This window comes from Sebastes fasciatus, chromosome 2 (assembly GCF_043250625.1).
Source record: "Sebastes fasciatus isolate fSebFas1 chromosome 2, fSebFas1.pri, whole genome shotgun sequence".
Classification (NCBI taxonomy): Eukaryota; Metazoa; Chordata; class Actinopteri; order Perciformes; family Sebastidae; genus Sebastes; species Sebastes fasciatus.
Window position 1 is genome coordinate 20,383,890 of NC_133796.1, and position 25,365 is coordinate 20,409,254.

The 25,365-nt window shown below is 41.3% G+C and overlaps 1 protein-coding gene across 4 annotated transcripts in view; it reads left to right on the forward strand.

Annotated features, from left to right (window-relative positions):
• hipk3b (homeodomain interacting protein kinase 3b) overlaps nucleotides 1–25,365 on the forward strand; it is a 44,542-nt gene that overhangs the window by 13,045 nt on the left and 6,132 nt on the right. For 2 of the 4 annotated variants that reach the window (XM_074613553.1, XM_074613571.1), the window contains exons 3-11: nucleotides 13,109–13,232; nucleotides 19,277–19,396; nucleotides 20,578–20,664; nucleotides 21,127–21,311; nucleotides 21,409–21,568; nucleotides 23,293–23,416; nucleotides 23,511–23,632; nucleotides 24,157–24,281; nucleotides 24,590–24,769. In XM_074613553.1, coding sequence (XP_074469654.1) covers nucleotides 13,109–13,232; nucleotides 19,277–19,396; nucleotides 20,578–20,664; nucleotides 21,127–21,311; nucleotides 21,409–21,568; nucleotides 23,293–23,416; nucleotides 23,511–23,632; nucleotides 24,157–24,281; nucleotides 24,590–24,769 — 1,227 coding nt within the window. The remainder of the gene's footprint in view (nucleotides 1–13,108; nucleotides 13,233–19,276; nucleotides 19,397–20,577; nucleotides 20,665–21,126; nucleotides 21,312–21,408; nucleotides 21,569–23,292; nucleotides 23,417–23,510; nucleotides 23,633–24,156; nucleotides 24,282–24,589; nucleotides 24,770–25,365) is intronic. The other 2 variants (XM_074613561.1, XM_074613579.1) reach the window with 1 other exon arrangement.

Below are 25,365 nucleotides of genomic sequence, written 5' to 3' on the forward strand. Positions count from 1 at the left end.
CTTTAAAAAATTAAGAAAAAAATAAGTTTGTGGATATTTCTGGTATTATTTGTATTCAGGGCGAAGCGGCTTGACCTTAGGAGTTGAAAGGAATAACAGATATTATGCTATGATAGAAAAAGAATGGATAGGCAAATATTTGAAAACTGACATTAAAACATGGTGTGAACAGTTAGATTAAGTCAAGAAAAGGCTGTGAGAGAAATGACTGAATGCCATTCCAAACATAAGTATGCTGTTACAGGCTCTAGGCTACGACATGGCAGTAGATACAGTACCTAATGTTGATGTTAGAAGGGCGCTGTGTTTCTGGTCTTGGATGTGCACTTGGAAAACCAGCGGAACAAATTACCTTTGGCATTATATTATGAGTGCTTTGGTTTGATTAGAAAAACAGGCCTGAAATGGTTTCAACTGTTGGGTAAGAGGCTGACCCAGTTTGCTGTTTGGTTTGTACCTTTTCCTGTTTTGTATAGAGACTCTGAGATTCTGAGATGATAAGAAGATATAAAGTAAGCCATTTTGCACTAATAGTGTCCTCAGATGATGTCCAGTAATTTGTTTTGTGCAGCTTGACCTAGTTAATCCTAGCAACTAGAAGTGGCATGACTAATGGTTATTAAATGATTTAAATTCAACCCTTGGCAGCTGGGGTACACTGTGATCATTAGGGATTCAACCAAGTCATATCACAACTGACCCACTAGCTAATACATTATTATACGGCTTTCTTGAACCTCTCCTAAGGCACAAGGAATGAACAATGAATGAGTCTTTACAGTTAGGATACCTGCATTGGGCTGTCCCTCTGCTAGTGACCCACTGCTGTGAGGACACAGTGGAAATGCATAGTGTGCTACATTGAGCTCATGGAAAAGGGGCATATTCAACCAAATCTAGCAATGGTCATAACATTTGCCTCTATTTGTACATGCAAATAGATTATTATATATTAGGTTGTGCTCTTGGTCGTTCTGGAAATAGAATGTAAGGATATTATATTTGTAATTGGTGGCATTACTGTGGAGAGTACAGTAGACTGCATTATACATGTGTGTTTGCTTTGGCCAGCAATATGTGTTGCTGAATGTCTGTGTGCCTCCACAGACAGGTGCAGTCGGATACAAGGTTTAAAAACAGCAAAGAGATTAATTTAACAATAAAAATGGAAAACAAAATACCAGTAAAACCTGTTAAGATAATGTTCCAGGGTGCACCCAAGTAAAATTAGTATCGCCTAAATATTCTTTGGATTTTGGCCTAAACAAATGCAATGCTTAAATAATATATACGGTGCAACAGAACATCTGAACATAAAGATTTCTGGCAAGAAAGAAGCACGTTTAAGTCTACTGCACTGTGGTTTGGAGAAACAATACTGCACTTAAAACATTCACAATGGTGGCATAGATCCATACTAGCAGGCAACATTTACCATAAGAGGACAGCGGCCCTTGTACTCTTTCTACCGTGCCAGTGGGTCTTCCTTTCTGATGACATCCTATAATAGGTAAGATGTCGACTCTGCAGCAGCTTGATACTGTGGAGTGATTGATGTAGTTTGTGGTTTTACTCTGCCTGATCAATTCTCCCCATCTCTTCTCTCACAAACTCTTTGTACCTCGCCTCACCCTCAAGTCAGTATCTAATTTTCACGAGTTGTGATGTGATCAAGTCAAGAGACTGTACTTTAACTTCACCGTACGTTTGTAACAAACTTGAAAAGGTCAATTTAGATCTAGACTTGGACATTTAATGAACCTGTGTAATGGAGGTGTAGACGTATTGCTCTGACAGAGCATGTCAAAATTAAGCAGATCCGAAAACCATGAGGCATCTATTCTATTTATTTTATTTAACATTTAGATAACCAGGAAGTCCCTTGAGATTAAAATCTCTTTTTCGAGGGAGACCTGGCCAATATAGCACACCATTACAATATTACCAAAAATTAATAAAATAAAGCATGTCAAAAACAGATGAGCAATTTTATATATTTGATCAATAGATGGAAACAGTCGGGGCGTAGTAGATACTTAACAGCAGTTTGTGTTTCAACATGTGCTGTCCCTGTCCTAAGCAATAACTATTAGGAATGTCCACATTTGAAGTCTCCTGGTCACGGTTTCTTACAGCTTGGCATGGTAAGAATATCTGAGATCTACTCAGATGGCGAGATTAAGTCAATGGATTTTGCGGTACAGATTGTTCATGCTTTTTTGTCTTGGTTTCTGAGGCTGGGAAGAAGTGAGCAGGATTTATGAGCCACATTCAGGTCAGTGCTAGCTGTTTTTGGTGAAAGGCATTTACATTGCATTTGAATAATTCCCACTGCCTGCACACTGAACCAGTGAAGCAGTATGCCCCGCAAGGGACAGAAATACTGTCGATGAAAATAAATGCAAATGGACGATTTGATGTCTCTCTCTATTGCATTTACCGTAGCTTTTCTCACCGGCTAAAGTGAGAAGACAATACTTGCTTTGACCCATTCCTTGGCCATAGTTTAATGGAAATTGTGGGGAAATATATTTGTCAATGACACCTAATTATTGCATTCTCTCTTCATTCCACACATTAATCTTTTCATCATTCTTGTGAATTGTCGTATCGTACTACGCACGTAGTTTCAGGAAGTTGCTCAAAATAGAACTGTCGTGCTGTGCTGTACTTTTGCGGGGGAGGAAGTGAACAGTGCAGCTGCTTCAACGCTGTTTGTCAGTTCTGTCAAACCTTAGTGACTGGGAGTTTCTCGCAGGTGTTGTATTTTCATTCACAGATTGGAAGATGGTTCGATAAACGAGTGACTTAATGTGGCAAACACATTTTATCCTGAAGTAAAAAAAGAAAAGAAAAGATACTTACCATATTATACCCATCCCCGTCAGAGTTATGCAGAGTTTTCATCAGGCTTTGTTTATGCCAGTGTTCAGAAATATGTAAAATATGAGTTATATTATGCATAATACTTGTCATAGGCTATGGGCAGAGGGGCAGTTTCCTTATATTCATTACATATTTATGTATTTATTTGATTTAAAAGGGCCCATGTACAGTTTAAAACACAAGTGTCACCAGTTGATGCACCGTACCAGATTATAGCTTTGAGCTAATTTGCATCTGTAGTCCTTTGGCAGGTCAAAAGGACTTCAGTAGATACTTCAGTATGACCATAACTGAATATTTGGATTTTATTCCTGATTTGATTCTCCTGTCAGGATACAGTTGATTAGTAATACTAATAGATGAAAAATGCTTTGTAAAAATGGGTTTCCTTTGTAGTTTGTACCTTGTCGCAGACAGGAGTATGCAAAGCATACTGTGAGGGAACAGCGTTGCTGAGGCTAAGAGTGAAGGGTTGCTTAAAATAGCTCCTGGGACGCCGGCCAGTGGGCTTTGACTTCTATAGATGGTGAAGCACATAGGCAGCCAGAATGAAATAGGGACAGCTTGAAATACTACAGAGCTCTCACTTACTCACTCAAGGTCAACCAGCTCTAACGTCAGCTGTTTTGATTTTCATATGTCCGTTTGTGTTTGTGTGTGTTTGGCTATCTAAAGTGGCTGGTGGATACCTCAAATCCATCAGCCACTCAAACCAATAAGTTTGACAGATACACCTGCCACTTCCACAATTTACATGCATTTGGCCAGTGGCTGCTCGTAATTTCACCCTGATTTCAGCTAAGTTGGATCTCTCGGAGCTCAATTTTCTAGAATGGGCCGCGTTTATACAGTTTTTAGATACATATTCAACTAAATAATTAAAAATAACAGGAAAATGGTTTAGGCAGGTTTAGATTAGATAGAAATGAGATATGGTAGTAAATTATTTGGATGTGCAAGTGCAGTGTCCTTTCACTTTTTCATTCTAATTTGTAATTATTTGAATTTTACAACATATTAGAATAGGGCTGCAACTAACCATTATTTTCATTGTCGATTAATCTGTAGATTATTGTCTTGATTAATCAGCTAGTTGTTTGGTCTTTAAAATGTCAGAAAATTATGAAAAACATTGATCAGTGTTTCCCAAAGCCTAAGATGTCTTCCTCAAATGTCTTGTTTTGTCCACAACCTAAAGATATTCAGTTTACTGTCATAGAGGAGTAAAGAAAATTACACAAAATTTGACTTTTTTTTTTTTTATTAAAAAATTACTCAAACCGATTAATTGATTATCAAAATAGTTTCAGATTAATTTGATAGTTGACAACTAATCGATTAATCGTTGCAACTCTAATTTAGAATGTATTGCATTAGACCGTTTTGCATTATTACAGTTAACACTTATTTGTTTGTTGTGTGTTCCAGTATGTAACAATTAAGCATAGACGTAGAAAGGCTGAAAAGGTCTGGAAAGGTCAACTCTAGATTGTCCAAGATGGACCAGTACCTCTATGTAAACCACAAGCTGTAGTTCATTCTCCTTTCCACACATGGAATATTTGGACTAAGACTACTAGATTACCCTTTCCCTAAAAAGTAGGTCGGACTCTGGCATTTTTACTGAATGAGCAAGTAATCCCCCTTCGAAACTTGTGGGCACACAAGAGTCTCCCTTTTTATGAACCGTGTACTTCTTTGGGTTTCAGGCTAATGAGTGTTTCGAGGTATTTATTCTTATGACCTAAGTAGCTTTCAGTCTGTCAGTTAGCAAGAACCTAAATTATGCATCACGGTTAGTTCTCATGATGGTGTTTTTTGCAACATCTTGTATTTTGTTAACAAGACGTGATCATTTGGTTTTCAGTCCACTTTGATGCTGTGTCAAATCAGTATCCCTATTGATAATAATACATTTTTTAACTTCATGTTGGATCTGTGACAGAAGCAACTCCCTTAAGGTTTACCAGAATATCTCAAACTCGTGCTCACATGCTAAAGGCTCATTGCTGATCACATTGCTGAACTTGTTGTTTTGCCAATCTGTGTCACATGCTGACCTACACCGTTTCTTATTTCCAGCTGCAACAAATTACTTTGCTGGTGTTGTGCCAATGGTCACATTGTTTTAATATAATATGTTGCTGGTATGAATAGCAAGAACTGCTGCAGTGAACCAGAGCAGCTAAGAACTCTTTTTATGAAAGAGCAGTTTGGCTGTCCTCTTGCAAAGCTGCAAATTAGTTTTTGTGTTACATTAAATGTGTGCAAACTTGACTCACTTGGCATTTAATTGTGGGCTTTGGCCAGTGTGTTATAGTACAAATATTGTTAGAATAATCTTGCAGAATTAATGATAATACCACAGTGGACAGACACAGTTCAGCACAGTGTGCTGTGATACCAGCCTTTCCGGCATGCCTGGTTTGAGTTGGTAGTTTAACAAACATAACATAACATATTAACAGAGGAAAATGAAAGCCTGTATGTCCTTGGTGGTATTTTCATAAATGAATGGCTTTGGGGTGTAATGTCCATGAAGTACTTGTGAGACTTCACCTTGAAAACGGCATCCTTCATGACTAAGGCCATGTAGTTGGCAACAGTTGTCAAGGCTGTAAATTGCTGATTGCTACGTTTACCATGCATTCTGGTAAATGTTAGACTTAAAAGAGATTTTTGTTGATTTAATAATTTGTGGGTTGTTTGTTGGCTTTGTTTAAAAGTTACAACCTTGAAGATCTCTGTTTCGTCCTCTTTGGTGGCACCTGACGAAAAGTGATAATTGCAAGTGTGTTTTTGGATCCCCACTTCCCAGAGAGCCAGACAGTGTTGCCCAGTTTGTAATACTGCAGATGCAAGGTCTTTCAACAGTGGGCCATAGGCTCAATCACCATTGTGTTACCGCATTCGGCGATAGATAGTGACTTAATATACATTTATTTAAATGTGAATCTTAGAGATTATTACTTTAACATCATTAGAATAATTTGTTTCCTCATAAAATTACAAAAGCATGTTTGTTACCTCCAACAAGGCCAAACGCCTAGGAAGGAAGTTATGTTTTCACCGCGTTGGTTTGTTGGTTTGGAGGACTCCAAAAGTCCGCGATGGCTTTGAGTGACATTGTTTTAAAATTGCCCCTTTTATTTTTAAGGCCAGGGTTCTTGTTATCTTGTACAGCTGAATTCAAAATACTTTGATTCAAACAGAAAAAAGGTAGAGAAGAAGCTCAGTCCACCTGAGCTGGAAAATGAAGTCTTTCTTAAACACTGGCTCCATGTCAGCACATTGAATGGTTAACATCTGTAAAACGTGTCTAAAGCCTTGTATCCTTAATCTAAGGTCTGGGCAGATCAGAGTGCAAGTGCTACATCCGCCTGTGCTGCACTGCCTCTGTGTTCCTCTGAATAATGCAGAGTGCCCTGAGAGTGTGTGGAATTACAGTTCCTGGAAGAGACGTGCGGTAAAGCTCCATACTTCCATCATGGAGTCACTGTGAGTCAGTTTGTCTTTGTGGTCAAGCTTATGCCAACTGCACTGTAGCCCAAATTAGTTGATTTATCAGAACAAGCTTACTGAAAGGCCTGCGTAAACATGCAATGACAATGACCCCCTCCCTGTGTAGCCACCCTTATTTGCTGTTCTCTGCGTGAGCTGGTTGGATGCCACTTTACACCCCGTTCCTCCCTGTGAGGACAGAGCAGGGAGGATCAGAGAACTATTTTTGGACTGTGAGATAATGGCCATGAATAAGAAATAGAGATGGAGATAATTCCTCTGCTCTGTCATGGCCCTTCTTGCAAAGAACATCACTCGCGTCTACACTGTTTTTGTTTTTTCAGGTGAGATAAAAATATGATACAACTGAAGAAAAGCATATCAAAGGAACACTGACATTTTGGGAAATATGCTTGTTTGCTATCTCAGTCAGAGAAGAACACTAATACTCTATCCAGTATAGAGTACAGTATAGATATGTCTGAGGTATATTTAGCCTAGCTTGACACAAATACTAAAATTAAAGGGAACAGTTAGCCACTGTCAAAAGTTAAAAATACACTTTCAAACAACTCAAATTGTTGTATTAAATGTTAGCCAGCAAGCCAGGCAGTGATGGAGCCATAAGATTTGTTCATAGTTAAGGCCCCGACACACAAAGCCGACAGTCGATCGTTGGACAATTTAGGGCTGTCGGTGTCACCTTAGTTTTTGCAGTGTGTCCCGCACCATTGACTCTAGTCTGTCCTTGTCTGAGGTTTTTTGGCCGATTCATCATGTTGAATTGGCAGCGGAGCTCTTCGGTGAGAGAAATCACTCTGATTGGCTGTTCAGCAAAAACGAAACAGTGCACGAGAAGAGAAACGGAAGTGATGAAAGCAAGCAAATGAGTAAAGTCAAGACGGCAAACTTAGTAGGCTCTTCTCATTTTTCATCTTCATCTCATCTGATCGTTCCAACACACAGATATTTTCACAACGAACACTTTGAATGAAGCTGAGTGAGAGTGGTGTGGAAATGGTCGGCAAATGCCGCTATATTTCATGTACGTATCGTAACAACGGCTTATATCTGCCGTCCTTGGCCTTCCGGTTTTTCTCTTTGAATGACAAATACAGACGACCGCGACCTGCTGGTGTGGAGAGTTATTTCCTCTCAAGCAGGCGCAGAACGTACGTGGTAGTCGGCCAATGGCTGAACTCTTCGCGGTGCGTTCAAGTGCAAGTTTTCAGCCAAGACACCTGGGACATGAGGCATCGCAATGATCAGCCTTCATTGACATTAGGTCTGTGATGTTGGTTCTGTGTGTCTGCGCCTTTAGGACAGTGTGCAAAACTGGCGTCCTTACTATGAGGAGAGTACTATTGACATACTTGGCGGCGCTGTATTTACTTTTTAATATTTTTTTTGCATCTTTAATTCTTGTGTAAGCCTATTTCTGTTGTTCCAAAGCAACTGGAGACACACTAGCAGAACTTCATGAACTAAAATTTTCAATTGACATTATGAATAGTGAAGACATAAAAATGCAACCTTGGTTAAAGAAACATGTTTGAATGTTTATCCATTTCCTGATTATAAGAGGAGTTCTTCTGAACCTCTTGGTCAACCATTTCTGTGCACCGGTACACTGTGTGTTTTGGGATCTCGCCATGCATCATGTTTGTGTTGGTTCTACTAACATAACATTGCCTTGTGCCTCAGCCTCTTTGTGGATGAGAGACAGACAAACAAAGAGGGAGAAAAAGAAGAGATGGATGGAAAAAGGGAAGCAGCTGTTTGAGGTGAAGGAGTGAACAGTTGAACTTGTTGACCAGGAAAGACTTGTTTTCATTGGTCAGAGGAGCCTGTCCACAAAGTGGAAGCTTTAGGCTGTGAGGAGAAAAAATGGCAACCAAATCGTACCATTGCTCTTGCCTGTTTGGGTTTTATACTGTGATTGTTGCTGAATATCATACCTGCAGTGTGGGCGGGTTATACTTGGCACAGTGGTGTGCCCCGTGCTGGGCCTGCTGTTACTGCTGCGCTCAGCATTGTGCATTAGGGTTTGTTGGTGATAGTTTCCATTAAAGACAAGCCAGCAGCCAATGCAGAGTTTGTTATTCTCAGTCAGGCCTTGTTCTGTAGTGACCTCACCAAAACCAAATGTTACATATAGCACCGTGTCAGCCGAAAGCTATTAAATAAAATCATTAAAAGCACAAGTTGTTGAAAAAACTATTATTTTAACCATTTTCAACTTAATGAGCATCTCTAAAATGATGGTATACAGTGACAGAAAGGTTGAAACTTTAAACTAAAAGTGAAGTGGGGAATGTTTTTGAAAAGAGCGTCTGACAACGCTGCTAGCAGGCGCAGAAAGCTCTTTGAAGATGTGTCTTTTCCCCCCTCTGCTGCCTCTGGACGTGTTTTTCACCGATAACACATGAGGCTCTATGGAAACCTTTGAACACATTGATATTGTAGACAACTCTTGTCTCACTCAGTCATTCATTTTCAACCTTTGAACAGCGCAGGAGTATCAGTCAACACACCTAATGTGCACCCTTTTGTCTTGTGACTGAGGAAATACATGTTCCGCTTACATACAAAGATCTATTTGCAGCACATTAAAGCATTAGGAACTGATTCACTGCATTTAATGGGTGGTAAAAGTATATTGATGTTGTGCTAGTACACGGTCTTGTTGAATGCTCTATTCCGATTGGTCAATTACAGCATTCTACGGTCTGTTATTTCTTTATAGCCGACATACAGTATACAGATGACATGTATAACAGACTGTTGCTATGGAGGACCATTTTGTGTCAAATTATTGATAAGTAGCTGTGTAATAAGCGAGAAAATGTACAGTGTACACGCGATGCATCACCCTGTCAGGGTTTATTTTGCAACAATGACCCGCTCGCTGCACATTATCCCTTAGTCCATAATAAACCTGATATTTAGCATATACCGGCAAACATCCATCATGTTCATAAATGAATCTAGGGCTTACCCGAATGCTTTGAAGCTTCGACTGTTGCCATGGTTACTGACCACCAAATCAGTATTTGAATGCTTCGTTTCTTTTATTTATGTTTTTTTAATATATATAAGTATGTAATAATAACGTCTAAAGTCCAAAATAGCCCATGAAATAAGGTATAAATCCACAACAATATTCATTATTCATATTCAACATGAATTATTATTAGTTATTCTTAGACGCATATCACCGTTTGTTGTGTGTAAAGGTGTGAGCTGTGAGGCATCTGGTCATTGAGTATGATAATTGCAGTTTTGTCTGCGTGTTAAACTTGACCTTTTATGTTATTCCACAAGTTATCTAAAAGGTGCATTTGTCTATGAGTTTGTGCCTGATCAGGTGACATTTATTATCTAAACCCACTTGTTCCTGTTAAGTGTTACATGGAGCAGGAGTCCATCCATGCGCGGCGGGATACTAGTCCACCATCTTGCTCATCTTTTTGTTGTACCTGTCCGTCCCTCCCAAGCTCTCGCACATGGCAGTGAACGGTCACGAGGCTCCTGCTCCTGTAGCATTCAGTGGCCCCTCAGCTTGTACTTCATATCCTCAGGATGGAAAATAGATTTGGTTTCACAGGAGGGCCGTGAAGCTTGAGTTGCGTTGATTAGGACGTGCAACCATGGCAACATGTACTCACCCTCCCCCCAAACCAAAGAGAGGGGGACCTGCTGCTTTCTGTCTGGCTCTCTTTATTTCACTCTGTGACTTAACATGATGTTGCACTGCTGTTGTGCATTCAGCAGGGAAATTTAAGGGAAAGAACAAAAGCATGTTAACAAAATAACACCGTGGAACCATCCTCAGTGTGTCCAGAAGCACTTTGCATAATATTTGGGGCAATCTGACAATGAAATGAAAGAATGTTTCTATCCCTTCCTTTTCTTGGTCTCCATCTTGGTTATTTTCCTGTAAATACTGTAGATCTGTTATAGGTTTTATTTCTGTGATTACCTAAGCTTATACTGGCATCATTATTTTAAATTTTTTAGTATTTCTTCCAGGTTGTTAATTTGAAAACAGCCCAAGGCAATCTTAAAAATGTTGTCTATCATGAGGATAAGAATACTGTATCCCTGACAAGGTCTCAATAGGGACCCGTTTAGAAGGCTTATTTTTACTTGAAGAAATAGGGAAGGATTGTTAATAAAAGCTAATTATTGAGGCCTGTATAGAAGCTCTTATCCGGTGCATCTTGAAATGACGGAGCCAACAGGCTGTCAAACTCAGAAGTTGAATAGGAGCTGTTGATGGACTTGTGCATTGGCTGTTGCAGGGGGCAAGACTGTCAGGTTTTGGTTACACAGTAGTCTCTAACTACTAGACCAACTCGATGATGCCTTGTTGTGCTGCTCAAGTTGTACTGATCAGCTTTAGTGTGTATTCCTGTATTAAGGCCCCAACACACCAGGTCGGTCGTTGGACAGTTTAGGGCCATCGGTGAGTGTCTGTCGGTCTAGTTTTGGCGGTGTTTCCCGCACCGTCGGCTCTAGTGAGAAAGACAACCAACGACTAAAGTCAAGAGGACAAACACAGAAGGCTCTTATTATTTTTTCGGAAGAAACAAATCACCAGCACTCACAGATAAAGAAAAATGTTTGGTTTATTCTGTGCAATCAAACGTAAACAAACACTTTTCAACTATAAGCCGTCATCAGCTGAAACGCGTTCAGAACATACGTGGTAACTGGCTGTTGGCTGTAGTCTTTGCAGTGTGTTCGGGTGCAACTTTTTAGCTAAGACACAGGAGATGTGAGGCGACGCAATGGTCGGCCCTCGACGCCGCCAGTTCTGTGATGTCGGTTTGGTGTGTCTGGGCTTTTAGCCTTGTGTCCGTATGAATGCAATGGTGTGTTGATATGTGGCTTCTCTCTCCTTACTCCTCCAGGGAAAACCTGTTCCTTATAAATAGGACATGCCTGTGAGGCTGAAAATGGTTGGCATAACTGCCTGGTTGGTTTTCTGCTGCTATGTTTCCTACTGCACCAGCTGTTGCGCGCATTTGTTTGGACTATGTGAGGAATAAGTCTAAAACTTATTTTAGCAGGTCTTAAATTTGCCGTTGCTATCCATATGTCCCGCACCATTCGGTCCCATATGGCTCCAAAGACGTCATAGAGCCGTTGCCTGCTGGATCCTTTTAGATACGTGCGGTATGAAAGCTCAGGATGGCCTTAGTTGGTATGTCCGGCTTTCTGAAATGGCAATCCTAGTCACTTGAGGTAATTGTCTTGAAATCTTATCCATGTCGTTCTTTAGATTATTTCAATCCTTTGGATTCTGTCATGTTGGTAAATAGTTTGTTGAGGGTATATCTGGTGTATATGCTGAGCGGAAGTGAAATGGCATCCGTTAGTCACTCATGTTTCTCTCACTCATGAGTTATTTTGAGCAATGCTATCATCTATGTAGGCAAGAAGGGCATAATTACTATTTAAATACTTATCATAGCATGATCTCAATATATTTGTATTGATACAATTATTAAAACGATAAACAACATTGTTGATTTATCCCCTAGCTCTCTTGTTGTATGCATAAAATAAGGGAAAATGTTGCTAGGTCTCAACATACATCCCTCATCATTTGAGCCAATTCACAGGGTTGGTTTCCCCCATTATCTGATAGGTATGTACTGTTGGTCTGAGTGCTAGATAGTCTTTGAGTCATTGTGTCTTATTGATTTCAATGAGCTTGGAGGCGACTCCTGTACAGTATCGCAGAAAAGAGCTCAGGCCACATCATGCTGTCAGTGCACTGTCACAGTTTCTAGGCTTTGTGGTGTCTTAAACACTGAGTTCTTGACAGTTGTCAACATGTCTTACCTTTATTAGTGCTGACAGGTCAGCATCACCACTGTGACATGGTGTTACAGTGCCATTATGGAGTTACTTGAATTGACAGTGAGCCAGCACATAGGCAAAGAGGTAGTGGCCGTGCTTCTTATTTCCTATCAGCCTAGAGCGGATACAACAGCATGTCAAAGCTCTGATCCCGGGCCTGGCTGACCTGCTAACCCACTGACTCAGCCTGTTGATGCTCGGCGAGGCGATTCTCACGCACAACGCTGACTTGTGACTACAAGTCACTTGGCACCGATACACATGTACATGTACCACAAATTCCCATGTGACTCGCCATCAGCAGGAATTCCGCAACATTAACTAATAATGGATAATTATTTGCTCAAGACATGAGCGCCAGCCTACAAAGCCAAAAAGCAATACATGCATCAGTAGTGAAATTGAGAAAAAATGGTTTTATGTAAACACTTCAATGCATTACATGTGAAAATAGGAAAATAAAAAATATAAACAATGTATTAAAGAAGTTTATATACTTATCTTTTCTTTTCATAAAAATCATGTATGTAGTAGATGGTTCATGACTTTGTAGTGTTTGCTTCAGAGATCTGTTTAAAGTTTTGTAAATATGGCTCAAAAACAGTTTTATTTAACTATCTGTGTATGAAAAATTCTGCACCAGTTAGGAAACAAATTCAATCAGTGTAACTGTGAAATAAATACCTGGATATCGATGTAGTTGGATCGTAGGAATGTAAATCGATACATTGATGTAGTAGATGAATCGTTACACTCCTAGCACTAGTATATCACGGTTCAATGTTTTCCTTTTACATGTTATTATTGTGTGACCTTAGACTAACAGTTGTGTGTTTTGTCTGTTCCACAGGGCTCCAGAGATTATTTTGGGATTGCCGTTTGGTGAAGCCATAGACATGTGGTCCCTTGGCTGTGTGATAGCTGAACTCTTTCTGGGCTGGCCCCTGTACCCCGGGGCCCTGGAGTACGACCAGGTAAACAACCATCTTCTCACCACCACTCACTTTTTAGCTGCCATAGGCCCTTGGTTCATCATTTTTTGGGGAGTTCAATCTCTCCTGTGGGCCTCCTGCTATCCTCTCCTTTCTGTTTTATATGCAACTTACTTCTAGTCCCAACTTCCATGACTCAGTCTCTCCTCTTTGTACCATCTCCACATGGAAACTGGTTTCCTCTGGCTCAGTGGGCCTTCCCTCTATTCATAGGTTTTACCCTTTCTACAGCCTTTTCTCCCATAGGTCACCCCCCCCATCACCACACTGCCCATGTGGCTGTCTAAGTAGTATAACACCCTCTGTTTCCACCCAACCAGTTATTTTCCTGGTCTCCTCTCTGTCCCTCTTTTCTTCTTTTTCTCCTCTGTTTTCCATTATTCCCTACACTTAACAATCAAGGCAACCCACAGAGGAATGGGTTCAGTGTGTTCTTTTTGACTTTGCGTTTAATCCAGCTTTTTTATTACAGACTTGCCTCAGGTTACTGACTCAGACGTGGCTCCCACTGTTGAGGTTTGCGGGACATGTGATCCATGGCCACTTTAGTGTAAATCTCCCAAAAGACGTGTTACAAAGATTCAGTTGGGAAGAGAAGCTGACAAAGCCTTAAAAAGGCAGACCGGGACGTTCAGCAGCAGAGTTTAAGACAGATGGCTTGAAGCTAGGACAAGAATACAACATTGTCACAGTGTGTACAGTAGGAAAAATCTGTTATTTTAATCCGTGTGAGATCCAGGGCTAACGCCGTTTTAATGGTGCTGGAGGGATTTTCTGTATGAGGGTGACATGGATAGGACGGAGAGGAAACTTTTGGGAAAGAAAAACATTTGTGCATAATTACACACGGAAAGAAAGACGGTGATGGATTGTTTGAATGAAGGAAGAGACTGAGGGTTCAAGTGACTTTACAGTAACAAATTAGTGCAGTATTTACTGCTTCCTTGGTGACGTACGTACCCTGAGGATTGCATCAGCTGGCGTCTGTGACAGTGAGCAGAAAGGCATATTATTGTGATTGATGGTATGTCTATTAGGAGCTGTTGGATGTCTGCCCCTCTCAGCGTAGCCCTGACAGTGTCGTCCCAGGACTAGACTGATCTGGGCTTATGTTGAGCTGCTTTCCCTCTGCCCTGGAGTCCTATCTACTCAAAGCCTGCCAACAGAGCCTCAGTCAGATCCTGCTGTGTCCCATGCAGCACCCTACATTACAGCACTCAGCCCCGCTGCACGCTGCACTCAAACCAAAGTATTTTTATGGCCCGGCATCATTTTTCACTCTCCCCAGGACTGAGACAAGAGAGATAACTCAACACCTCCGAAAGAGATTTGACTTGAGCGCAGCACCACCAGTCTAAATATGATGAATCTGTTTTTGCAGGAGCCAGTCAGCATGTCGCAAGGCTTGCTCTAGAGATATCTGGGGGGAGCCTCCTTAATTTAGTAAGGGACTGCTTGGAGCTGATGGGGTTGACGAGGGTGGATGGGATAACGCTGGCATAGATAATGAGTGTGAGAGACAATTAAATAAAAAGCAAGTTAACAGGTGAGAAGGAACCTGTGGATTGAAGTACTTATCAGATAGAGATCAGAACCTACTGCATGTAAACGGGGGACTGAATTTGTAAATAGAGTGTAAACAACACAGATGGTGAATTGCGGTAGAGGGCGTGAGTAATCTATAGAGAGAAAGCAAGAGTTCGTAGCATTAGATATCAGCGTGTTTGATCTTGCACCTCTCATGTTACCGTCTATTGTTTGCCAATTAAAATATCTGCAGTGAATTTTAAGCTCTGGATGTTCTCTGGGATGACTGAACTTACCACCCCGGCCCGTTTTAGCAGAATGGTTATGTAGTAGAGTCGGAAGCCCACCCTGGAGGATCCCTGTTTTTGCCCCTGTGCCTTTGAGAGACTGAATCCATGTTCTGTGACTGAACTATGCTTTGACACCCACCCCACATGGGAAACACTGTCTCTCTTTGCCGTGCGGCCCACTGGCAGGCAGGGTTCTCAATTTGGTCATGGAATGGGCAAAGCAGCCCGGTGCTGAGCATGCAGGGTTTCCACCACATAGACTTTATTTGGGTGGGACACCCAGGGAATATATTAATGTCTGTGGAAAAAAAACTAATCCCAAAATTGATAACCGAATACCTACCAACTAACGGACATCCGATTAGACAAATATTCGGGTCCAGTCCTACACAAGTTAAATTCTTTTAAATTAATCATCAGTTATTATGGTTTTTTAAATTATTTCAGAGAAATAGAATAGCTTCAAGAACACAAACTCATACTTGTCCGCCCTTCCTCTGTCTCTCATAGTCATTCACAGCTCCATCAGTGACAGAAAAACGTGATGTCAAATGACGTAGAATTACTTTTAGAAGTCAAATGATTTAGCTGAAAGAAAAACCACTATCCTTTCTATTCAGACATGTTTGATGTTAAAAATGTGTATGATAAAAAAAAAATAGCTGCTCCAACATGATTTGATATAAATGGACATCCTTGTAGGGCTGCTCGATTATGGCAAAAATCATAATCACGATTATTTTAGTCAATATTGAGATCAAGATTATCGAAGACGTTGGGTTGCAAAATACATCTCTAGGATAAATAAGGATAAATCATAAACGAGACGTTTCAAGACGGGTCGGAAGGTTTTGCCAGAGCCAGTCGCTGCAGACCACGGTGGAAATGCACCCGGCGAGGGCCAGCCAGCGCCGGGTAGCATCCGTCACTGACCCACCGTGCGGGGCGAAAGGAAAGCAGTGCGCTGGATTTATAACTCAGGACAAAACGAGAGCGTCATTGCAAAAAGGAATGCGACACAATAATCGTTTTATGTCTTGTTCTCGTTTTCATAATCGACGGAAGCCACAGTCATAATTTAAATTGAAATTTGATTAATTGCACAGCCCTACATCCTTGGTTTTTTCTAGCATCAAACCAGCAGTTTGTGGATATTACTTTCTAGCTTTACACCATTTCAGAGTGCATCTGCAATCATAAATTGGCTTCTACAAGCAAAACAAGACTTTGAAGTGAGTTTGAAGACATATATTTATATATTACGTAACAGAACTTCAAAATAGAAAGCTTGTAATTTTGTATCTCCTAAAATAAATAGCCAACTGACTGTATGCCAGTAAACAGCTCAGCAGCTGACTGCTGGTGTGAGGTGTCGTCCAGGGGCCACAGGGTGATCTGGCTGGAGCTGACTGAGTGGTTGCCACCCCCTTCATCCCCCTTTTCTTCTTCTTATCTTTCTGCAAGGGGTCTTGTTCCATGCAACACAGCATATTGTATTTATAACTCGGGCTCCTCCTCCTCCCTTCCTCCCCTCTCCTTACCTCATCCCCCAGTCACACCATCTTTTACTTCACTAGTAGAGCACGAGGCTCTCACCTCTTTGATGTGACAAACCTCACGATTCAGCATCATCATGTCTCGTTATGAGTGGCTATGATTAGCCCAGATGCTTTAGTCTTGGGTATGACTCCATGTCTCATACATCTTTCTTTATGCCGTCTTTAACACCCAGTGTCTCTTGCTTTCTTAGGCACTGTACAAGTGGTGCGATCATGGGGGTCAGAACACAATATTGCAGAAACCAAAATGATGTGTGCTTGTTTGTTTTTTCCTTTGGGGCTTGACCTCTCTGGCAACCTGGAGGATCTGTAAGAATAAGAGGATGTAGGCAGGGTCAGTGGAAGCTAAAAGGATTTGGGTTAGTGGGGGTTGGAAAGCGTCAAGGCTCCAGAAGGAATTTTCCTGTTTGTAAACTGGTACGAGCAGCTATATCCCAATGTCCAAAAAACGTGGAAGAGATTCATTGTACACCGGGGAGGTAGGAGGATGTGGGTACATTAGTCTAAGCTGTGATGTACTTTTATTTATTGCAGTGAGTGATATCATTGAAATGCATTTTTTATGGCGTGTATTGTTTTATCTGGACCGCCATAAAATAAATGGTGCCTGTGCTTCCTGTCTGCTCTGCAGCAGGCCCGGGCTTGCTAGATAGTTGTTTTGTGGCGCTTTAGCTTTGCACCAGTGATCTCACTGGTTTGTGAGATCTCTGCAGAGACACGCCTTCCAGGAAAAATAAGGGTTTTCCCGTCACAAGAATTTTCCCACCCACACACACACACACACACACACACTGGCTGTGTTGTTTTTGTGAGTCTGTTTCTGTTTATATGATGTTGCTGAACTACAGCGGCTACAGCTATATTATGGACATGAAATGAGGGGAATTTAGTCAGTGTACTTTCAGGGGAATCTTTGTTGGAATTGACTGTCAGTAATCCTTGACTACGTTATGAATAGTGAATGTGAAAGAATGCGATTTTTGGTGACGTAAATCAGAATGTACTGGGAAATTAATGACTGAAGGAAAGAGCAAATCCAAAAGGGAGGAATGGACAGTGACATAAAGTGTTTTATGATATTTGGATGTTAGTGTGCCTTTGAGATAAGCGAGGGTGATCTCCCCCATCCCAGCTAAATGTCTTCTTAGCAGACGACATTCATCAAGCATGCTGACAGAATCCCAATGAATGCATTGCTTGGTCATAAACTCATCTAATAGCCAAACTAACATAGCCTAGGTCCCACCCACACAAACACAGACACATTGCAGTATTTGCACCTCAGCAACAGACTGATACAAGCCTGCTGCTTAAGCATCACATTGGCCAGGAGGAGCAACTTGAAGCATCTGATTATCGTAAAGTGGGCATGTCTGTAAAGGGGAGACTCGTGGGTACCCATAGAACACATTTTTATAAACATATCTTGAGGTCAGAGGTCAAGGGACCCCTTTGAAAATGACCAAGACAGTTTATCCTCGCCAAAATTTAGCGTAAGTTTGGAGCGTTATTTAACCTAATGCTGGCTAGTTCCAGCTAGTATGAGATGGATGGTACCAATGGATTCCTTAGGTTTTCTAGTTTCATATGGTACCAGTATCTTCACTCTAGCTTTAAAACTGAGCCCGCTACAACCTCCGAAAAATTGGTTGCGTTAATGCTTTAAAGAAATTAGGGCCGTTAAAGCAAATTTGCGTTAACACGTTATTATTGCGTTAACTTTGACAGCCCTACTTTTTAGATGTGAGGTGCCTCATGGAACTCACTCACAAACTCACTCATTCACATTTAGCAGGCTGGAAAACTTGGGTTGGACATGTTGAGGAGGACATGTTTGTCTGCCTTGCATCTAGATTTGTGTATTTCAAAGAGAAGTTGAGATATCTTCTCCATTTGAATGTGTCCAGTGACTCCTTCATGATCCTCCCCGTTCTCCCAATGTGCGGCTCTTTGCTTCTGAGCAGCGCCGGAACTCTAATGGTCGTTGTCCTTTACACTCCGGTGTGATTGACGTCAGCCAGGCCTCTCACTGGTCTCCTCTCATAAACCTGTGCGTGACACTCTTTGCCCCACAGCGTCTGACTGACGAGCATCATTACCCAGAAAAAGCATTTGGCATTGAGACTGTAGGAACCTTGTTATCAAAGTCTACATGAAAAGACCCTGACACCTGTCAGAGATCAAAAACACACGCTACTGTCAGTACAGGGGTCTTATTTGGGTCTAGCCATTTGTCAGGAATGTGCCATATTCAAGGTCTCTGCAGCTGTCGTCACTACGTACACATCCACACACGCAGTTACTTTAACTCTGAGGGACTTAGTGTGACGTCACCGTGAGTTACCTTGTAAATGATCAGTACATAAAAGAGTGCAGTCAGTGTAAAGTGCTCCAGTGACGTGTTTTCGGAGAGGGTGTGTGGATGATGGAGAAATGAACAGTAACAGTGGAAAAACAGCATTCATTGTTGAAAGGACATGTTTAGAATAAAGACAAATGTTGATAATTTAATATAAAATGGTATAACTTTTTTTTTTTTTAGCTTTTTCATTCCTCCTTTAAACCAATGAAAATTGCTTTTTCTTTAGCTACAACATATATTTCTTCTTCTGTTGATTTTCTTCCTTGCTTCCCTCCTTATCTCCAACAGGTTCGCTACATCTCTCAGACACAAGGTGTGCCAGGGGAACATTTATTGAATGCGGGGACAAAGACAGCGCGGTTCTTTCACAGAGAGTCCGACTCACCTTATACAGCATGGAGAATAAAGGTGAGGAGTATTTACACACCTGCAAAATATGGCAAACTGGCTTATTCCCATTTATTCCAAACCACTACCCTTGTTTTGCTTCACTTAAAAGCTGTTTGTGAAAATCATAGGTCAGCTCTAACTCAGTCAACAAATATTTTCGTCCTCCCTCTGGGCAAACAAAGACTGCAGTTCCCACTAAAGAAGCAATGATAGCTTTGCGGAAAGAAAGATGATTAAGCCAAAGAAAATATTATACTCACAGTTACATTGCTCCACATCCTGTGAATCTGCTTAGGAATCTACAATGACATTTTTCTGAGGAAGAGGCAATAGAGACAGAGCGCAATGCGTCATACTCTGAAAACCATGCCCACCTGAAACGATAACAAAATGCTTGCAGCTAATTAAAAACATTAGATTTCTGCATGTCAAAGGATTATTTTAGCACTCTGTCGACAAGGAGTGAAGTCGATGTGGACAAGTTAGCTATTCGCGAGCTAATGTTAGCTATGTGTTATCAAGTTACTGAAGTTAGCTTGCAGTATGACTTGTAAGCATAATACTGCATAGCTTTCTGATGTATCCACATTCCACAAGTTGCATACTGTCAAATGCTTTGGCTTAACTAACAGGTAGTTACAGATAGATATGGTTGGCCTAAAACTGACATTTGGACAAAATGCTTGCTACACATATAACGTTAGGCGTACTGATTGTAGGGATCCCACAGTTTTCCCATTCTTCCTGCTGATGCCTCACGTTTTGTTGACTGTATCCTCAGTTTTTCAGTTCGGAAGCTTATAAAAAAATTGTTCTGGGTTCTTTACCATGTTGGTAATGCATCCAACCACAAAGCAGCTTTTAGGCAATTCTGTCAAGACATGACAAGGATGCACCTTCTTGCAATACAAAGTCAATGGAGAGTGATGAATTGTTAAGCCCTCCGGTGTGGGCAGGTCCTAATTGTGCTCTCTCTATGCATTTTGAGAGCACGAGTCATGGGAATACTCACCCTGTCCTCCTACTTTGGAATATTAAATTGTGAATATGCAGGTTTTTCCAATTTTTCTTACATAGCATGAATGAACAAGTTTATAGCAAAATAAACTATTAAAAACATAACATAACTGAGCACTGCAACTGCTTTGCTGAATTCAGTGCTTGTGGCCTCACTAAACATTTTCTTTTTTTTTCTGTAGTCAACAGATGAGCATGAGACGGAGACGGGGATGAAATCAAAGGAAGCCAGGAAGTACATCTTCAGCTGTTTGGATGACATAGCGCACGTATGTTCAGCTGCTCGGACCACAATGTACCTAACAGGACTTCAGAGGAAGTTCAACATCAAATGTTTAGAGGATGTAGGCTACTGTGTCTTTACCAGAGGAAGTACACCCACAGCTGTCTGAACAGAATACACAACTTATTTCTGGGAAAGAAAAGAGCACCTCTAAGCTTAACTTCCCTTCAGTTAAATGCTAAACACAAATTAAAAAAAATGAAGCTTCAGGTTTCACTCACTATACTCTGTTAAAATACACCGCGGGTGGAAATTCCCCAGGCAACCATCAATGCTAGATTCTTGAGAATTCATGTTCATGACGAATTGCTTATCTTTCTTAGGAAATTGCTATCAAAACATCCTTTGATTCGTCATACACAGAGCGTACTGTTCTTTCAATATGTAATTCTGTTGATGAACAGTTATTTTGACCACTAGTTTTAACAGTAAAATGTTTGTCTTCCAGGTGAACTTGGTGATGAATCTGGAAGGTAGTGACTTGTTGGCGGAGAAGACAGACCGTCGGGAGTTTGTGGGCCTGCTGAAGAACATGTTGTTGATTGATGCAGAAGAGAGGATTACCCCTGCCGAAGCTCTCAGCCACCCCTTTGTGACGATGCAACACCTGCTCGACTTTCCCCATAGCAACCAGTGAGTCCACTTAACCTCAGATTTTCAGACATGTTGTCATTTTGACCTTTCTCCACAACTTCAACTCTCTCTCTGTGTCACTCCTCTTTGCCTGTAGTGTGAAGTCATGTTTCCACATCATGGATGTTTGCTGGACTCGTCCCAGTGCATACGAGGCGGCCAACAGAAACAAAGGGCCTTTCATCAGACCTGTGACCACAACCGCCGCTGCCTCCGTCAACCACCCATTCAGCAAGATTACCGGTGTCCACGCTCAAGTAAGTCGTTCAGGATGTATTTGAATCGTGATCTGTGTGGTGGGGGGTGTTAATACATGTATACACAGTAATCTTTAAATGAGGGAATTAAAACATTTCACAACTAGAAGGGAGCTTGAAGAGCGCAGACCTCCGCCAAGGTCAATCCGCTCAAAAATGTAATGGGTTCCTTGGCCCACGCTATACCCTTAAAAAGTTAAAAATTGGTCCTTTTAGTTTTCCTATAATCCTGTTGACAAACAGACAAACAAACCAAACTGAAAACAACAAAGGAACCAACCAATAAGTTGGTATCTGTGATCTCTCTGTATGTGTGTATACATAGACACACATACACAATTTTCTTGTTTCCTGAACTGGAAATTGAGGAAAATATCTCAATATCTTGAGTGATGGAATAATCACAGATGGTGTGGGTCATTGACATGCAATGTGTTGTTCTGTTCATCTGCTCCTGTGAAGACTGATCATGTAGACAATTTCCTCGCCTTTATTGCTTTCGTGTATGCCGACTCGCCCCGTCTTATTGCGTCCTAGCACCGCTGTCATGGCAACAAAATCACGTCATGTTTCTGAGGTCATGGCAACGGTGCAAATCAGCGTTGTTGCTGAGGAAAAAAAGGAGCTGACCCTTTTTTTGGATCTTTATAATGCAAAACATCTCACAGTCTATGCAAAAAGCCACTACTCTGAGGATGAAATGTGAAAAGATGACCAATGGTGATAACATATGTGTCCCCTCAGTACACAGACACAAGGATAATATTATATCTCTCATTGCTATTCAGAATTGAAACATGATGAAAGAACTGGTCACACTCTGTGCAATAAAACTGCTCAGCTATAAATGTCTGTTTCCATGGAGCAGTATAGTAAATGGTAAATCTTTCTTCTTCAGAAGAATTTAACAAGAACATGTGGTGGCTTTTTTAGTATTTTCCTCTGAAAGGCTGCTTTGTGTTTACTATCATGTGTATGAGGGGGGGGGGGGGGGGGGTTGGGCTACATGCAGGAGCTGTAACAGAACAATATAGGCCTAGTTTTCGTTATTCAATAAATGTGATTATAGTCAGGCACGAGAGCAGCCTGGGTAGTGAAGCAGAGGCACATGCTTAACTGTTCTTTGTTTAGCCCTCAGGCCTGTCTCAAACAGTAAGTTCAACATTGTGTGACGACCTTTTAGTCATCCGACTTTTTAAATTAATCTAACCTCGGTGAGCCTGGTAAATTGGTTAATCAGATTATTAGCGTGTTCATATAAAAAAAAGAGTCCAATCATATGTAATATCAGCAAATCACAAGCAGCATTTTAATGAGATGAAAGTATTGATCAAGACATATTTTCTTTTGCCTAATGGATCCCTTTAAGCACAGTGGCTCCAGTTTTCCAGGGAGTTGATTAGTAAGCAAGTTGGCCTTGGATACAGTTTGATTCAGTACCCTGAACTTCCTCTGGAATAGATCAGCCATGTGTTCGAGGTTATGATGGTGATCTACCACAGATGAGCCAAGTGAGCCACTGTTTTTCAACCGAAATGCCAGGGTTATGCCTAAAGGAAGCTGACTAACCCACTAATCTCTCAGTGCAGGCCCCTGGGCTCTGTCTGGCTGAAATACAGACCACTCTTGACAGGGGTGTCGCCATCTACTGGCTCTTTAATGCTATTGTTGATCATTGTAATACCTCAGAAGTCCAATCATATCCCTTTTTTTTCTTTTTTTAGGGATTAGCCCCATCAGCTACGTCAGTGATGCACCCTGGGATATCACTGCAGACAGGAAGTGGTCAGTTTGGATGCAACGATTCATTTCAGCAGGCACTCATTCTATGTCCCCAAACCATTCAAGGTAGCTAAATCTTTATTTCACTTGTTGATTATTCTTTGTGGTAGTTAGACTTAATTTCTTAAAGTCAAATATTTCCTGTCCATTGTCCCTGCAGGAATCCCCACCAACACGGCTAAACCAACAGGCTACTCTGTTCGAATGGAGGCCTCTGTGCCTCTTGTCACTCAAGCACCCTCCATCCAGCCCATACAAATCAGACCTGGAGTCATCACACAGGTAAGGGGGTAGCAAGGATAGGAATGATGGTAATGGAGGTGAAAGAACATAGGCTGAGATGGAGGGACAGCTTAGCTTCATTAGTAAGTGCAGACGAGGTGAATGTATTGATAGGTATATTAATTTAAAGGTATGGTTGGTGATCTTGAGAAACTAGCAAGAATATACTTGATTTTTAAAAATGATCCAACCGGAAAACCGAGCCCAGTCTTGCCAACTCTTTTCTGATAAAAGTAGCACTAGCTCCAATAGTCCCTAAATCTAGCTAGAAAGTCCCCAAGTCTCCAACTCCGACAGTCCGTCCCTTCAGGCGTCCCTCCAAAGCCACTCCCTCACAGTTATCATTACGAACATAAACATATCATAATGAACGTGAACGGCAAACATGAGTGATTGTTGTGATTCATTGATTGTTGTTGGAATGTAACGAGAATTTCAACAAATATAACAAAAACATGTTTCTAAAATCTTTACCAACCCTGAATTACGAGATGTAACGGTTTTGCTTCTCTGATTTCCAACAGGCCTGGTCCAACCGTGCACAGCAGATTTTGGTGCCCACTTGGCAGCAGGTGACATCAGTGCCCCCACCACCAACCAGTATGGCGTCTGACTCTGTGGCGGGTTCACAAAGATTGGGTGACTGGGGGTAAGCAATTTGTGTGTCTGTTTCTGGTAGTTACAGCACAATATTCATATCCGTTCTTGATATGTTCCTTACAGTTCCAATATGTAGTATTATCTAAGGCAATATGTATTAGTGCTTTATTGCCATTAGTTGCTATGTACACCCTTGGGAATGGCTGTACTGCTCTGATACAGCACGCCTGCTCCCCTGAATATTAATGATCGATGACTCATACATGTCCCTTGGGACCGGTGACTGAGAGCATTTTGTTAGTAATGGTGCTAAAGGCTTTTGGCTCAATTTGCAATGTTCTGTTTCCCTTAACGCAGGAAAGTGCGTCCCCATGGTAACCATTACAGCTCGATGATTGCACACTCGCAGCCATTCTTAACCAACCAAATGACCATGTCCACCCACCACCAGCCAATCAACATAGGCATTGCACATGTGGTGTGGCCACAGCCAGCTGCCAACAAGAGGGCCAAGCCTTGTGTGAACAGGTATGGCATGTGAGTATCGCCTTTTGCAAATAAGGGCGCTTTCACAAAACAACATTTAGTCCGTTTTAATCTAACTCCGGTGCGTTTGTATTGGGCAATTGTGAACTCAGTAATTGTACACTGGTGAGAACCAAAACAACCGGTCTGGGACCGCTTGCGAAAGGTGGTCTTGGACCGTTTCCAAGCGAACCAAAACACAGGCTGCCTGTGCGGTCATTTGTTGAAATGGACACAGGTAAACGACAGGTTAACATGAGTGGGAGAGTACTGACCTGGACATCTGCAGAAGTCCGATGTTTGCTTGACATCTGGGCCGAAGAGAACATACAGAATTTGCTAAATAAAATCCACAAAAATAGTGACGTTTATAAAGTCATTCGAGGTAAACTGGAGGAGATGGGATTTGTGCGCACAGTAGATCAGTGCTGAGTCAAAGTGAAAACACTTCAACAGCAATGTATCAAAGTCCACAATTCCCTGTATAGAATTGGCAGTAAATATATTTTTTTTATTTGGTCCGCTTTCATTTGTGCACTGTGAAACAAAACCAAAAGTCTAATTCGGACCAGCAAAACGGACTATAGCATGTGAAAGCGAACTACAAC